The sequence below is a fragment of the Bradysia coprophila genome, unplaced genomic scaffold, assembly GCF_014529535.1.
Source record: "Bradysia coprophila strain Holo2 unplaced genomic scaffold, BU_Bcop_v1 contig_24, whole genome shotgun sequence".
Taxonomy (NCBI): Eukaryota; Metazoa; Arthropoda; class Insecta; order Diptera; family Sciaridae; genus Bradysia; species Bradysia coprophila.
Genome location: NW_023503501.1, coordinates 2475451 through 2494047, shown reverse-complemented (window position 1 = coordinate 2494047; position 18597 = coordinate 2475451). Strand labels below are relative to the sequence as shown.

The 18597-nt window shown below is 34.5% G+C and overlaps 1 protein-coding gene across 2 annotated transcripts in view; it reads left to right on the top strand.

Annotated features, from left to right (window-relative positions):
• The window catches only part of LOC119077826, a 134314-nt gene that overhangs the window by 24504 nt on the left and 91213 nt on the right, over nt 1–18597 (top strand). For both annotated transcript variants that reach the window (XM_037185133.1, XM_037185134.1), the window contains exons 2-3: nt 10835–11231; nt 11592–12510. In XM_037185133.1, the coding sequence (XP_037041028.1) occupies nt 10896–11231; nt 11592–12510 (1255 nt within the window). In that variant the 5' untranslated portion in view covers nt 10835–10895. The remainder of the gene's footprint in view (nt 1–10834; nt 11232–11591; nt 12511–18597) is intronic.

Here is an 18597-nt window from a genome sequence, read left to right as displayed (position 1 = left end):
CTATCCATTCATTACAATCTGTGCACACCCCCGGTTAAAGACTGTTTTATGTTAAAGAAATGAATATCGTCCGTCGATACTTGGCATTGAATGGTAAACCCATGAAATTGCTTCCTATGATGGATAAATGCGAAAAATATCAAATTTCCGTATCGAATTATTGATTACTTCGAACAAACAAAGTGATTGTTTAAAATTCTGATGCACAATAGTTGTATTATTAGAGATAGAAAATTGTAAAATTGAATTTACATTCAGTCAAGCGAAGCATTTACGTAAAACTGTCGGAACATATCTTTTTCAATTATATTTGTATTTAAATTTTACGCGACAATGGTTTAACGTTTGTAATGAAATTGATCTTTTTCAGGTTGATTTCACGTTAGGAGATGACTCTTCGCAAATAGTTCTCATATTTTTTTTGTATAAAGACTCCGTTTGTTGTTGCTTTAGTTAATGGATAAGTAGTTTCATATGCTAAACAAATGTGTATTTTGTGTGCGTCAGTCTTTACGAATTTAATTTTTGAAGAATTTAGTTCAATTGTTTGGACATAGAAATTCACTTCAATACCTAACGACCACCCGAGTAAAAAGGAAGTGCTCAATGTTCGACATGTCTCATTTCTTAAAAGATTTTAATTTCAATTTCAATTTCATTTATTTTTAAACATAGTTGCTTAAACTAAGTACACCGCGTAGCTCGAGTTTGTGTTACAATTCTAAGGAGCAACAACCGAAAGATAATGTTTCATACGGGAGACTTCACATTTTTACAATGGTGTAGAACCAATACTCTCTCTAGCAAACAAACTCCATCTTAACGCTGTCAAAATACCACCTTATTTTGCCAAGTATGACACCGAATATTTTATCAATATCACATAAAAAACACAAATTCTAAACTTTATGTCATTTTTGCTCACCCCAAAATGACGGCACAACAAAGGACATCACAAACTCAAGTTATTTACGTTCGCACACCGAAATGGTGACAAGACACACAGCATTTCAACAGCTAAAGGGACATCACTGCTGATACTTTATTTCATTTATTTTTAAGAGTGTAAAATTTGACAGTGTACGCTACGTTTTTACCACCTAAATTTGTTTGCTAGATAGAGTATTGATAGATTATGTTCATTCCACTTCAATTCTAACGACTCTAGAGCATGTGATGTTTTCTATCAAACATATAAATTCACTTGTGATAGTATGCTGAATTTAAAAGCCACAGATAGATGAATTCGAGGTGTGGGTGTGGTGCGAGAGGCGGAAACTCAGATCCAAGATCGCTTATTTCTTACTCTCAAGCACTACTACTTCAATCACTGGAACCTCCCAATTCTTAGCAAGAATACCGATTTATTTAGAAATCTTAATCGTTAAGGTATCAGTAATTCGTCACACGCGGCCCAAAGAGCTTCGTCCACTTCCCCTACTTGATACTTATGCCTCTGTCGTCAGAGGTCAACTGGTACCGCTGGCATCGTTTATATCATTATGTTTTGTTGGCATTCTGATACATGAGCTTAGCCCAGCTCAGGTCGATATTTCAGGACATCTCTTATTTATTCGAGAGTGACGTCATTTTTAAACGACACATTGTGATAAAGTCGTCGAGTTTGAAATAAGTGACGTATTTCGTTTCAGCTGATTCTTTCACACAAAAGAAAATGGTTTTACGTCTTTAGACAGTTTTACCATTATCACGCGCATGCGTGTAGGTATATTGTTCACCCGTTTTAACATTAGCACAATTGTATGAAAGGATCAGCTGAAACAAAATGCGTCACTTATTTCAAAGTGACCGACTGTAACTACATAAAACAATTTTTGGTTGACAAAAAAATATGCACGCTCGCACATGAAGCTGTAAACACTTAGACGTCTACCTTTTTATGAAAACATTTCAACCATCACAAATTAATGGCTCTTTTTGCTGAAAGAGAAACAAAAATTGCTGGAGATAAGCGAACAGATAGACGACCTTTAATGACTTGTATATGTACTCGTAACACAGCAGAAATTAGAAATGATAATGTAAATGAACTAAATGTGAAATAAATTTGCGCGAACGAAAAACCTGCTTAATGTCACAAGTCTCTGAATGACCGTATTAATATGTCGACATCGTTTGGCCATTATTATTGTTTTGAATATATATTTTCCACACATATTCGTTGAGCTGAAATTATCACCAGTAAATTTCTTATCTTAAGTAATAAGCTCGATTTAAGTATTTATTTGGAATATAAAGATATTACAATCACCCCTCTGTTTGCGTCGAAGAAAAGAAAAAAAAATGGAAAATGCATTTTAATTCTCTCCATTACTGGGACATACCCAACAAAATGAATACAAAAACCCATTTATAAACTCGTATTGAAATGATTTTATTATAATCCTGACAAATGGGACAATTCTTTATATTTAAAATCATAAAAATACGAAATACGACCACATCACAAACATTCAAGCGAAGCTGCTTTACGATTATTTTTATTATAAAGTACATTATATGTATACCATACAATAAATACCCTCTATACTGAAACGCATGTGTAAGTGTTCTCGTACCATTTCTGTACATATGTCTTAACATGTCATATCATAAGCTTTGATTTTTGTCATCTTATATACCGCTACACATATCAATATAGGATCATTAATTCTGGTTATTTTGACAAGACATTGTCAGGTAGGTCTACACGAGAATTAGATGAACAGATAATCTCGATGAAATGACCGAATCGGATAGAATATAATGTGAACAAATAAAAAAGCCAAAGGGAATATAAGTAACTTGAAGAATACGATCGATTTCATATATTGAGGGTGTTCCAGGTCTCGAGTTCATATTCGAGTATATCCCATATATCAACTGTCAACAGAAAAATAAATAAATTTTGACTCGATGGATTTTCGGCAAACGAAATGCCAGTGTGTAGCGTACGATCTCTGGACTTCCCTAAAGTAATTAGTTTCTCAATTGGACCAATATCTGCTGAGCGATAAGTCTTTGGAAAAACGTTTTTATAACCCCTCGTGTTCTTAAAGTCTTATCACTCGGCAGATGTTGGTCCAATTGAAATATATATTACACACTTGTCACGAAGAATTCGAGGCTTGCCGAGACTGATAGTGACAAGTGTGTACTCTATTTTATCACATAAGCGAAAACGAGACAACAACATAGACCTGAAATGTAATTTTTGAATTATTCTTCTAGTTACGTAATTTTGAGACCATACGCTACACAATGGACTTTCCATCCCTAGGGAAAAGTCTTTCCCTCCTTCGTAAAGGAAAACGTCATACTACACTCGGGAAATAATTTGATATTTCGTATCACGATGAGTAAAAGTACATCGGGCTAAAGCCCTCGGACACTTTTACTCATCTGGATACGAAATATCAAATTCCTTCCCTTGTATAGTAATATACTATTTCCGTTGACAGTTGTCATTTATAGGGGATATACTCGATATAACTACAAGATATACTGTATATACGGGATACACTCAATATACTCGAATATAAACTCGAGAATTGGAATACCCTTATTCTTTGAAGAAGCATTTATATCCAATAGGTATAATTGTACTTCGACTTTTGTAGCGTGGCACCTTTCTCAACCATAAATTGTAAACGATACAACAGGTCAAATAGTTTTGTTGTCATACTTTCTTTCAGTTTAGTCCTTCCATTGTATCAAAATGTGCATCACACTTCCATTCTCTTATTGCGGTGTCTAAATAGTTTCCAACGAATGTGTCCGCGGGTGCTTACTCGTTGGCATTGTGAGTTATTCCTTTGTTTTAATTCTCTATTTACTAAATATTTTTTAAACAATATATAGCTTGCTACAGATATATGTGTTTCTGTTTTAGTTTATTTATCTTTCCATATATATTTATATTTACAATATGAGAATGCTGCAAGTTGCGCACACATTATTGGATGTGACAACTGATTTTATATATTATGTATATTTTATGGAGGGGTTATTTTCCCTTCTTGTTAACAAGTATAACCAAACATTAAGCGAAATTGATGACGGTCATTTAAGATAAACCGAACATAATTACATTCAAGTGTAAGTATGGCTTTGAGCCGAAGATACACGATATTGTTTGTAAAGGAACAGATTCATACAGATAGATAGCTGTTGTTTCAGTATACAATCAATTAAAATTTTATAGTTCAGACACTTTCGTTAGAAGCAGTTAAATTTTTAGACAGCGTATCGTATATCGTTCAATGACTTGAAAGAATGTAAGAGAAAAACAACAGAGCCAGAGGGTCGTATCCACGCTATTTTTTTTTTTGTGGACAAAACGTTGTGAAGATTTTATAAACTCAAATATTGAACTTTTGTGAGGGAGGAATCTCCGAATTTTGAAAATTTGTTACATCCAGTTGGTTCACCTTTACCAGAGTTTCAAAAGTCATTGACCTTCCCATAGAATTAAGTGATTCCCAGCATACGATATGTGATAACACACAATGGGTCCGATAGTGGCCCCCGTGCATGTTCTACTAGTGATGTCAGGACAGCTATTTTTAATCCTCTAAGGTATTTTCAAATTTTGAACCAAAATATCATAGACTGGGAAGCACTTTTTATCATTCCTTATTTTTAAGTGTGGAACACATATTCACACTTAATTGACTATTAGACCATCGATGACTTTTAAAACTCTAAAAAATCTGTTCCGAATTACATCCGAAAATTTTAGCTTAGTAACTTTTATTCCTTTAACTTACATACCACAGTTTCTCATTCCACATAAAAGACTTCGTACATACCGTGTACATAATCGACGATGTAACATCGTACATTTTACGCACATTCTAATACTTCTGTCTCCCGCACATAAGTGTATGTGTAATCGAGCTATGTTTCAATATGGATTGTATTGTATTTGTGGATTTAATAACGTTGAAAACAGAATAAAAATCTAAGCTAAGTTCATCGGGTGTAACCCACTGTACTTCAATCCACTACTTGAAAAATTCATACTTCTGGTACATGTGCTATGTGCAAGTTTATGCGTGGGAACCGGTGACGTAATATTTCGATAGCAGTCCTTCATTTATTACACTACTGAAGCAAAAAATCATCTTCCTGCAAAAAAAAATTCTTGAAATTCGAAAATTTGTTAAAAATGTTAGAAATTCTCAGAAATTGAAAATAGGTCCTGATTTTCTAGAATTTTTACAATTTCTGAGAATTTCTAACATTTTAAACAAATTTTCGGATTTCAAGAATTTTTTTTAGAAATTTCAAAATTTTTTAGAATGTTCTGTCAATTTCTAGATAATTCTAGAGTTTTCTAGAATTTCCCTCAATGCGAATCTCACGCAAGGAATTTGAAAACCGACTGTTTTGTGTTTTACTCAAGTTTTTGACATCTCCACATAGAAATCCATTCAAAATTCACAAGCTTCTAAGGCTCTTTAGTGAAGTTATTAGGCAGCAAGAAGAATGACAAATTGAAAAATTTAGTTACAAAAGAAAATTAAAAACTTAGCGCATATCGACGAGGTGTTCCGAATCACAATTTTTTCCAACGTGGCCAATCCTTACTTCACCGAATAGATCACAGAATAAACAAGTACCGATAAAGTCATAAAGTAATCGGATCTGCTCAACACGCACAGAACGTCAGTAATAAATACAATACTTTTGTACTAAGTCTATTAACTAACTTGAATTGCACAATAACAGAACCAAATATTTCCCAAACATTAAATAGCACAAAATCACTTTCACCCTTTTTCGAGCTTTTAACTGGATGACGAAGGTTTGAACTGATAAAATCCATAAGCAAAAACATTTTTAAAAAAATCGAAAATTAGAAGAAAAAAAGAAACAAGAACAGACAAAAACACAGGCGTTCATCTAATGGACAGCCAACTCTCCCGTTTGATGATTGATTACTAATGAATAATATCAATAATTAATTTAATAAATATTCTTTAATAAGTATATGGGTAATTCCAGCTAATTTGTGACTGTTCGAAATATTTCAAAAAATGATTTTTGTAAATTTGTTTTCCTGTAGATGTGGACCATATAATTCCACAATTGCTCCAAATGACACGAAATTAAATTTTTTGAAGATTTTTGGTTCATTCTGCTTCGAAGTAAGGTAAGATCACTTCGACCCAAACGTTGCCGAAATTACATTTTTTCAAATAAAAACTGAAGATCGGTGTCATTCGAAAGCTACAGCATATGACTTCACGAGAAAAATAACTTTGAGTCAATCAGGTTAGTTGGGTGAGTAAAGTAGATGATAACAGCTTCCCAGTGGTGATAAAAGTCATCCTCGAATTTTAACTCGTCGAGATTATCTCGAAAAATTTTGTAACCATTATTTTAAACGGTTTTGAGCCGAAACAACATTTTTTGTGGGGTAACAACCACCAATTGTGAAAAAAATATATTTCTGGCTATTTATGACCTCCGAAAAATATCACTTTTTTAGACATATCTCCCCCAAATTTTGGGTTACCAACCTCATATTGGGCTTAAACTGCTCGTCATGACCATAGCTTTCAGGGAAAAAAAGTTTGCCGAAATCAGTTTTTATTTGGTGAAAATATTTCGAAAAGTCACAAACGTGTAACGCAGACATTTGCGATCACACAAGTCAGACTTCGCAGGCTAAAAATTCCAATTGTTGTTGGTATGAAAGCACTGTGTCTCCTGAGTATTAGAAAATTTATAGACTGAATTGTTACCGCAAAACAAAGCCAGCACAATTAACTTTATGACTCACAGATAACGAAATTTGTAACGCAACTAACCATGGAATTACAGTGAACGACATCTCAAATGTCTCACTGTCATTTTTTTTCAGAGAATGTCATTGTGAATTTGCAATGACACAATAAAATTCTCAGAAAAATTTGACAGTGAGACATTTGAGATGTCGTTCACTGTACCCATATGGGATATTCCATTGTCGGTTTTGTTGCATTTTTGACAAATTGACAGCTGTCAAAATTGCAAAATAACCTGGGGCGCGTACAGAAATTCTATTTTTTCGTCGCCCAGTGAACGCAAAATGAAAGTGAATTTTGACAACTGCCATTGGAATATAAACAAAATTTTATTAATTGTTATTCACTATTTAAACACAATGTCATCACTCAAAAATAATTATTTTTCATCAATACGAAAATAGAAAACTTTCTTACATCAGAAATGTCAAGTTTCACTGACAAGTTAATTCTTCACGGACAAAATCGGCCGTTGAGAATCTAACCTAACTGTTAACTTTGACAGTATTAACTGAGCGACAAAAGTTAACGTCAGTGAATGAAATACAATTCTTGTACGAGCTCCTGAATACTGATTTAGCATGCTGAGCATTGAGTCGAAAACTGGTTTTACCACCAAAAATTGCATTGCATTGTTGTAACATTTACAAATCCAAACACAATTTTACGAAAACATTGAATATTGTTGGAGGTATTGAAAAATGTTACACTTAACGTGGAATGTGCCATAGAGTCACTATAACCAGAATTGACCGATTGTGACTTGAAAATTGAGAACGTTAACAAGAATTCATTAATGTATGTTTCATTACACGCTGTTTCCAGTCATATACAAACCGCAAATCGAAATCTTTATTTTTTATTTTATTTTATTATTTTTAATAATAATATAAAGCGAGTAATTAAATCAATAGATTCTGCTGAACTGAAGTTATCAACCTATCAGTAGATAGTATATATGTTCTGTTATGTATATAATAGCAACAACACGCTACCCGAAATCAAGTATTTCCGTTGTATTTTTTCTGATAAATTCTGAATAAAATGACATGAAATTTGAGTCTTATCATCTTTTATTTCCAATCAGCAAAAAAATAAGAAAAAATTGAAAGGAAAATAAATTTTTCAAACTTGATATCATGTCAATAGCAATTTGTTAGCTTGTCGTTATTCTCAAGCCATTTGCAATTATCGTCATTAAAGTCAACGTTATTTCAATGCAGCAAATTGATGGGCAAATTGAGAATGTTTACATCATCTCACTAATTGGAGTGCATCGACCTATATAATAACAAATAGTTTCAGTTGTTCAATCTACTTTAGAAACAAATCTCGAATTTATTTTTATTCGACAAAAAAAAAATATTTTATGCAGTTTTAGCATAATATTAATGCCACAATCTTCAATATTCATCAATGGCTGAAATCAATTTGCTTAATCAAACTGAAATGCAGAATTCGGTTTCAAGTTGGTATTATGAGAATTTTCAAAGATATTTGCATTTTCTCGTTTCCTTGCCATTTTTTCAATTCGTATCTCTCTTTCTTTATTTACTTTAAAATGTATAATTTTGAGCTTACTTTATGGTTAGCGCTTGTAGGTATTTGAACCGACGAAAGTGTACACTGTACACACAATGCTAGGACCGGACTGGCTCGAAAAAGTCATTCGGGCGGTGTATCGCGTATAGTTTATAACAAGTCCATCATTATCTTTCTTTGTTGTCTGGATATTTCTACACCCTCAATATCGTCAGAAACGATCGTTTTTTGAACGATATTATCGTCTAAAAAACGATAATATCGTCTAAAAAACGATAATATCGTCTAAAACGAAAATTTTTAAAATGTGGTCTGGACTATATATCGTTCAAAAAATTTCATGAATATTTCCGTTTTCTGTAGGATAATATATCATCCTAAATGATAATACCGTCCTGTACGATATTATCGTCCAAATAAACGATAATATCGTCCTGGTATAAAATTTTCATCAGAGTTATTTTCCTTTTAAGAATTGTTTGGAAAATTAAACCTTTCATCAGAATCAAAGTAATTTTCGCTTTAAAAATTGTTTGGAAAATTAAACTTTTCATCCGAATCGGAGTAATTTTTCTTTTAAGAAAAATGAACTTTTCATTCGAATCAGAGCAATTTTCTTTTTAAGAATAAGGGATGTGACACTCCTCTAACTAAAGGTGTTATCGTGAAGCTCCTCAAAAGTGGATGCTTTCGCACTAATTTATTTCACCGGAAATGCACACACATTTAAACTAAAGCGTTTCCGCTAAAACGTAATTTTTAAGATTACCGCCGACATTGATAGATCCACATTGATCCGCCATTTCTACTGGATCATCTCTTCTGCAACTCTCATCACACCAAGCGACAATATTGTTGTTTGTTTACATGATTCGCCATAATAAATTTTTCATAATTTCTTTGTTTTTGACGAATATTTTAAGTAAACCGTTGATTGTAAGGCTAAAAAAACACAAGAAGCTCATGTCCGCAAAAAATCTTAACTAAATCACATCGAAATCACCGAAATTATTACAATTTTCACAACCGACACTAATTTTTGTGTTGATGATTAATTTGACGTTTCAAAAACAATACTCATGTTACGATTAACGACTTTGACGACGATTTTCTTCGTTAAACCATATTTGACTAAGTTCAGAGTGGATGTGATTTGGGTGTGAAATGGGTTGTGATTTTTGCCGTTGTAAGAAGAAATGACGTTTCAGGTCTATGACGCTCAGTAAATACACAATTTATGTTTCAGCCAAGTAGTATATGTTGAAAAAATTGGTTTATTGAGTCTATATCTCAATTTCAAGAGATCATTGAAGTGAAAAATCAAAAAGAAAATGTTGACATTAGCGCTGGCGATCAGCTTCGACGGTGAAACCATGAACTATCATCACAACCCATTGAGTGGGAAGTGCTATTTTCATAGGTTTTCTTTTTGTAAAATCTTTTAAATGAGACAATATTTTGAGAATGCCCGATATACGAGTTTCTTATTTTTCGTGTTTCTGCTGATATCTGACAAAAAATCGCGAAAAAAGTCGACCCGTCCCTTATTGTTTGGGAAACTAGCGTTCATCATGATATTGCGTCACATCCTCTTTTCTAACTATGGGCACAATAACTGTACTGGACGATATTATCGTCTAGATGAAAGTCAAATCTGAAAGAGTCTGTATTCCAATTCATTCTACATAGCCCAATAATTACAGAACAGATTGTTAAAAAAAAAAAAATAAAGATCCATCCGAAAATTTTGGCTTCGAAACTTTGATTCCATTTACTTACATACACAGCTTCTCAATCCACATAAAAGACTTCGTACATGTCTCGCGCGCATAAGTGTATGTGTAATCGAGCTTTGTTTCAATGTGATTTCTGGATTGTATTTGTGGATTGAATAACGTTGAAAACGGAAACAGAAAAAGAATTTATAAGCTAAGTGCATACACCCGTATAACCAGAAAATATAGTTCCAAAAATTATAGTCCAGGACGATAAGAAACGATAAAATCGTCCACAAAACGATAATATCATCCAGCGGATGTTTTGATTAAGGACGATATTATCGTTTTCTGGACGACATTATCATTCAAAAATAATATCGTTTTTTATAATTTTATATTTTAGACGACATTATCGTTCCGAGCCTCATTTTACGCACTTTCGTAACTTTAAGAATTCGTTAATTGACAGTTCTTACGGGATTTTATACACGCAACTGTCAAGTTACGAATCGTCGCCCTGGGTCTTTACGAACGATAATATCGTTTTGTAGACGATATTATCGTCCACGATATCGACCATGTAGAAATGTCGTCTCTCCACTTTCGTAAAAAAAAAAAAACAAAAGGCCCTTTGGGCATGCTCATTGCCGAATGTCCCTTGTGCCAGTCCGGGTCTGCACAATGCACACCGACATTATATATATATTATTCCATATTAAACTAGTAACATATTTGCATATTATATTGATCTTTCAACTTACCGTAATGCTATGCTTTCAGAATTCCACTGAAGACACATCAATAGAGCAAGATTGTTGTTTGGAAACAGCCATAATGTAAAATGGAGCCATCGTTAGCAGGTGGTCGTCGTAGTTGTCATCAACATCAAAATCAACCGAAATATCGAGACAAAGGCAACGCATACGGTAACAGTGCTGCAGCACTATTTCTACAGTTTCCTCCACCGCCCAATTATCCACCTACGAACGACCGAATAAGTTTCGAGGGGAAGGGCGATAAAAAAATGCACCGTTGTCCTAACGATCTAGACAGAATTGAAATATGTTTGGAGCCGGAACAAATGCTTTCGTCGTCGCCAACAGCCGAGTCGTATGACAGACGGGGTGTGGGTGGTCGTAATGGGATGGTAAAATTTCACAACAACGTTGAGCTACAGGTGAGTTTTGTGTGTCGAATATATGTATATGTTGCAGACGTTACCTAGTTGTAGCTATTGGGTGAATTTCATTGAATTTTGGTCATGCAATGGAATTTGCTCTATTTTGTGTATATTGAATTTCAGTTTTAAAAATAGATTGTGCTATAAAGTGTGTACGTAGCGTAGGATGACTTTGATAGGGGCACGGGAGTATAAATGTTTAGTTTGTGATAATTAGTTTAATGCGTTGAGGATATTCTTTTGCATTTATTCCGCATCATGTTCACAACTTTTCCAGCAATTTCACTTGTCTATCAATTCTATCAGGTCCGGACTGTCTAATGTAACTTTATGACCCAACCGTACTGATCTTTTCAGAAAACCCGTCACCATAATAATATATCTGCTACCATGGAAAGATTCGAGCCGTCAACGTCGTCATACAGACGCAAGAATCAGCACTACGATCAAACGAACAGCCGTAAATATGACGGATCGGTCGAAATGGGTCACAACATTCCACTTCTGGACAGAATTACGGCCGGACCATCGTACCGAACGCCGACACCTAATTCCATGCATTCACTCACCATGAATCGACACCATAACGGAGTCGGTGGATCTCGTCACATGTACACCACTCGCTATGGAACCCAAGAAAATATCTATGAAGACATCGAAGCAGAACATCGTTTCGGTATGTTGAATGGCGGCCAGTCAATGATTTCGCTGCCGCAAAGTGTAGTTGAGGAAGAATTTCGTCGGGTAGAGAATCGTCATCGACGTGTATTGGCCGAATTAAATTTATCCACCGAAGCCATGCTGATGCCATCTACACCGCCCAGCCATAGTGCACCGGAAGAGGAACAATATGTGAATTCTGAGCATCTAACTGAGTTATTGAAATCTGTAGAAATAGCCGATGAAATGTCATCACCAGTGAGCGGTAGTGTGATTGGCAACGGTGACATTGACAGTGGATTTAGTGGTAGTTCTAGTGGTGCTAGTTGTATGGGAAGTATTCGTTACCGTAACGGTTTAACGCTACCGGTGAAATCTCCGTTACCATCCAAAACGTGCAGTGTGTCTGTATATGCTGACAATTGTCGTTCGAGTGGAGACGCCAGTTTCGTTACATATTCTTCGCGTTCGAAATTAACGTTTCCTTGTGATAGTTATGAACATGCGTTGCCAATCGAATCGCCTAAGAATAAAGGCAGTTTTTGGAGCCGTAAGCGATGGCGAAAGTTACCGGGAATTTTAGGCAGTGGCACTCAAAAGACATCATCTGAAAATGGTAAGTTTACAGAAAAACCAGAAAAATGTTACAAATTTACTGAACAATTAAATATGACTCATAGAAGTGCTCATACCCGCAGGGTCATTTTGCTATATTTTTTTTTCAAATTTACTCAATTTTTCCGACATTTTCCCTCAATTTCCCAGTTTGCAAAATGTTTTTCTAAAAAACAGTCTTCGCATATCAGGGAAATAAACTCGAGTGATCATTTGTCTCGCCGGCTACCAATAGAATTTGAAATTATTAATTTTCCTTCCACAAATAACTACTTTGAATCGCTTCACCATTGTGCAAATTGGTTACCATTTTGATGAAAATATTAGTAAAGTGACTTGAAGCATCCTGACAAAATAATTGGATGTAGATATTCCGATAAGACTTGCGTTAAGTGCGACTGCAAGGAGTAACACTCCCATATTGATTGGTGCGGTTTTATTGAGTACCCTGAGCATGGGTTATAACAAACTAAATCGTAATTACAATACGGATTGAGACCAACAAATTTTACCTATTCCGGATCCACAACCGTATATCTCGTACAAAAAAGAAAGAAAATAATGCATGTGGCATTCCAGTCAGTGCTGTAGTCCCCTTAAATTCGCTGGTATTCATTCAAACCATGCAATCTATTTTTGGCTTAATTTTATTTTTCTATTTTTGTTTTATTTTCTTCAATCAAGTCATGTAATGGTGGCTCGAACATTTTTAAATCGAATCGATAAATCGTAAAACCCTTCATTCGGTCGATGGATATTTATTCATTTTTCCTCTATAAAACTACAAAAACCAGAAATGCATCATTTGAGAATATCAAATACGAAAAATCTTCGTGCTTTGGCTGGATTGTAATGTGTGGTGTTTTTGTTGTTTTTTTTTCTCTCTTTTCGTTTTATTTTATATCGCTTTTGCCACAACAAAAATATATTGCTAGGTTCTGTACATATAATATTGCATTTCGTGTAGTTATAAATAAAATATTTTATAAACTCCAGATAACGGTGGTTTTTGCAATGTTGCACAATTCGATATTGTGTGCATTAAAAAAGCGAATCGAATAAATTATGGAAATATATCCCATTATTGCAGTGTATATTTAACATTGTTCGTATTTCATTACTAATTGTTTTAATTTTACATCGCCTGCTTTCGAAAAAAGGTTAATTTGCAGACTCAATAAAAAATGCGCTTCAGACTTGTGTTAATTGGAGTTTATTCATTGACAAAGTGCCGTGGCAATTATGTTTGCAAGTAAAAATTGTAATTTCTTTTTCAGTATCTTGATAACCAGAAAGGCCGTGGTATTGGTAAAATTGTTACTTGAGCAGGGCATATTATTCGGAATTTTAATTTCAATTTATTTGTAATCAAAGAACAAAAAGGATCACTCCTTATACAAATGTTCCGACGTTAATAAAGTATACGTTTTTTTTAAAATAAACAAAACAAGAAAGAAATGAGTGAAAGTAGTACAATTTAACTTGAGCCTCAATCAAAATAGAAAAAAAAAACTGAAGACAACAAAAAATAAAAATAAAAATAAAAGACAATAAAGAAGAGTCATAGCGGACTGTACACATCAACAACATAATCTAAAACCAATGACAACATATAAGTTCATAACGATAAAGATATACCAACAATGCCTGTGTGCTATTACTGAAACGGTAAAGGTCGTAAGGTATGGTATGGTATGGTACCAGTGGACGGTGTGAAACATTTATTCCAATTACTCAAATAATCCGTTGTCGACTGATGAAATGTTCCAGACAACGCCTTTTGAAAGTAGGGATCCTGTTTGTTTAACGACATTTGGTAACCTGTTGTATTCCGATACAGCATCAACAAAGAATGAATGATTGTATTGACTAGTAGTGTGACGAGGAATGATTAGTAAGCTGGAGCGCCTCGATAGTTGTAGATTATCAAAAAGATAACTCGGTGATTTGTCGATGAGTATTTTGAAGACGAGGATTATTGACCGGTGCTTAAGAAATTCCATAATTGGGCAGCCCAAAATACGATTTACATATTCCCTCGTACTACCACGTTGTATAGATTTCGCATTCAGATTTGACGAGTAAACTGATCCGCAGTATGTGAATAAGGGCAGAATGAGTCACTTGACCAACATGAGTCTGGTGTGCCATGAAAGAACGTGGTGATTCGGCCATAAACTTCTACTTCTCAGCCTCGAAAATACTTTGGCACTGAGATCAGTCGCGTGAGCACTAAACATAAGATTAGCATCCATGGTGATTCCAAGATTACGAACATCAGAAAAATTCCTAAATTTGAGAATTATAGTAAGTTTAGGAATTTTCAAGAATTTATTCTCAAAAATTCTTCAAATTTTTAAATAGTTTTTACATGCTATGTTCGTCGAAAACCGTACGCCTCAGATCAACAAAATTCACACGAAAACTCTACATATGGAGGTATAATTATACCAGTTAAGAGGCTTGCCGAGGGCGGAAACATCGCGCGTATAAAATACAATACATACCTCGGGAGTAAAATGAACAGACACTTTTATGTGTGATTATGAACCTCGGCTTCCCCTCGGATCAGCAAAATTTCACACGTAATCTTGACTTTTTACTTTAACTTCGAAAACATCATGTTTCGATGAGAAGTGATCTTTTTGTTTCGGAACGGAACCATTCAGATGTTTTGCTTTGAGCCACTGTCATTAGTTTACTCACTAATCTTTATACAAGAAGTTCTGGAAGGTTACTTATAATTTCCAACTTATAAGTTGACTTATGAATTATTCTTCATTGGCGTAAACTGTCTATTATGTCATTTCCTGGGTCTTTGTGTTTTGCCTTGGGTGGTTAAACGTAACACTTGGCAATGTAAATAGTTTCAAACGAAGGACGTACTCTTCTATTTAAATTGCAGGGGCGCCGATATCGAGAAATCATCGAACAGCTTTGGGACAAGGGGTCACGGATATTATTGAGTTATATCTCATTCGTTTCGTTGAACTATTGCGAGAAAAACGTGGTACTACGTTTGGAGAAATTTATTTTGTTGCAGACGATCGAGGTCATGAAGGAAGGGTCTGCCAAAAGAGCCCCAAAATCATTTTCTTGCCATTAATCGAGGGAAACAATTTTGAGAAAACTGTTTACTGATTACTGTACGTTACCAACGTGGATCTATCGAGTAACTCTTTATTTTAGCTTATTTCACTTTTAATAAATTTTTTTTTTAAATAAATGTATATCCAACAAGAAGACCAAAAAATGCTTCATACCCCACTTCTATATAGAAAATAGCCCAAATAGTTCGAAATTTGGGTTCCAAGAGTATGTTACCAACGTTGATACATCAAGGAACTCCTTATATTAGATGATCTCACTTTTATATGCAGTAAATAATGAATAACCACGTGAAAAACCTCAAAAAAGCGATAAAATTTCGTCGATTTGGGGTGGACTTCCACTAAAGTCGCTCCAACCCTCTGCAATGAAACTTATCCAAGGAAATTTTTTTCCATAGAATGGAACTACTGAGGCTAGACTATTTTGCCATACATACTATGTCATGGACTTGTGTCACTGCAGGCGGTCGAAGTCTCGGGAAAATCACCTATTTTTTCACCTAAAATCATTGATATCACCAACAGGTCAACATGGACCTGGTGGTGTTTATACTCAAAATGTGCGTATCTTCAAAGGCCTACAAGGCTAGCTAAAAAAGTTTTTTCTCAAAACATTTTCCCTCGATTATTCTCAAGAAAATGATTTTGGTGCTCTTTTAACAGACCCTTACTTCATGACCTCGATTGTCTGCAACAAAATAAATTTCACCAAGCGTAGTACTGCGTTTTACTCGCCATAGTTCAACGAATCGAGTGAGATATAACTCAATAATATCCGTGACCCCTTGTCCCAAAATGTCTGATTTTGTTCGATGTTTTGGCGATATCACTCTTAATATAAAAATGACACTGCTAACGCCGTATTGCAAATTTAAATATTTACCAACCTATTTCCTGCATCGATTGATCTCTTTTGTGTAAAAAATTTCTATAATGTGGGAAATATTTCGTAACTTTTAGAAATTTCTACATTTTTAATACTTTTGGAAACAATTCAACCACTCAAATATGAATGAAGATGTCATCGGCCTTTCCGTTAATCGAAAATTGAACGAAAATATTTCCTAAACAATAAGTCCATAAGGTCCATAACTAAAACGACTTTTCTTTCAAACCAATCGGTGAAGTGTCTTATAGCACACCTGACAACGTGCCATTTTTACAATTAAAAAAGATTATGGCACGTGAGTTGTGTTTTAGTTCCGATGTTCTGTATAAAAATTAAAAATTCGCTCTCTTCAGTCAGTTCTAAAGAAGCATTCCAGTTGACGGTTCTACCAAGTTTTTTTTTGTCAGGCCAATTATAATTAATTTCTGTTTTCTTATGTGCTAATTTAACATAATTGCTTTGATATTAATTTAGCCAATGAAGAAAATCTTGGTAGTCGAGTTACATAACTTAAACAAATTCTTAAATTCTCAGTGAACACTTCTAAGGAAACAAACAAAAAAACATCAAAGTTCAAAGCTAACGCGAAGAAACGAATAGAACATTATTGTAGGAATGTTTTATGCAAGTACCTATAGCTACACACATATATACGAAATGATTTTATAGTGAGATTTAGGAGCAATATATTAGGTTGCGATTCATTTAAGCAAATCTGCGTGAGTAAGCACTAAGCTCGGTATTTCTGCGTTGAGAACTTTGCACAAATTTGTATTTAACACCATAAATCGTGATGCCTTTGCACGAAATATTCCTGGGATTCGATGATTGCGTGTATAGGATGTTAACAAAAAATATAGTGATAAACACAAAATTTATTGGGTGTTATGTTGGTTAAATGTGAACAATATTTTTTTTTTCGGTTGTATAAAAAATGCGGAGATTGTAGCACGATTTAAGGGAAGCGCGTGTTTTGAAACGCTTATGTTTCATTCTTTTTATTTTTGACATCTTTTTTTCAACGAATTACGAATGTGTTTTTTAGCTGCGGAAATGTGTAAACTGAAAGAAATTTCGCGTACACCATCATCACAAAGCAAAATTTTGCCATCGATTAGTACTTGAATTTATTATTTTTAGTAATGCGATGATGAGGCAGTGCTTTTGCTAATATGCAAAAACAAAAAGTATTCCTAAAGCTTCATATACTAACGAAAGCACTTCTGAAAGTTTAATAAAATACACAGGTAGACAGTCACTGATGTTCACACGGTTGGTTTGAAACGAGATTAAATAGGGAACGTCGACCACCAATATTTTTTTTATATTATTAATCAGTGATGGACAAGAACATCACACAGGAAAAAATCAGACCGATCGGCTGGGCAGTTTCTGAGAACCAGTAGCTGTGTCGTCCACGGCCGGTGGAGTAGCGGTTAATTCTGACTTATATTGGGATCGATAGCGGGACTAATTCTAAGACTTTTTATTTTAAAGAAATGTACTTTGGAACATCTGGTTGGGCAGCTGTAGCCCCAAGTAGTCGAAAAATCACGATTTTCAATGGGCGATATCTTCGAAAGGAAGCAACCGTGAAAGTTTCGGATTGTTGATATGGGTAGAAGGTTACAAGCACTATCCACCACTAGTAACTGATTTTTTAGATGTTGTCTCTAATGAATAATTTTTGACCATTTTTTTTTGCTACCCTCGACGAACTTTGAGCACTGATGGAACACTTCCAACATATTTTTTTTAATCAAACGATACCAAGCAACGCGTACCTTTTTTGTAGCGAGATCGCTCTGTGACGAAATTTACAAACGAATCTTAAATTTCGAAATTGTAACGCAGCTACTTCGTGTTTTTTGTTCTTGAATGATTTTTTCGTGTTAATAGACAGCAACAAAGTCTCGAAGAAGTCAGATATGACTGATTTTGGTGTAGGTGTCACTATTGGGCTTATGAGGAAATTCTGGTTTCTTAAATAGTTGCGCACACACTGGAAAAGAGCTGGAAAAAACCTGACACAAAAATGCATCACTTATTTGAGGGTCGCTGACTGTACTAATTTTTAGCTGCTAATGGA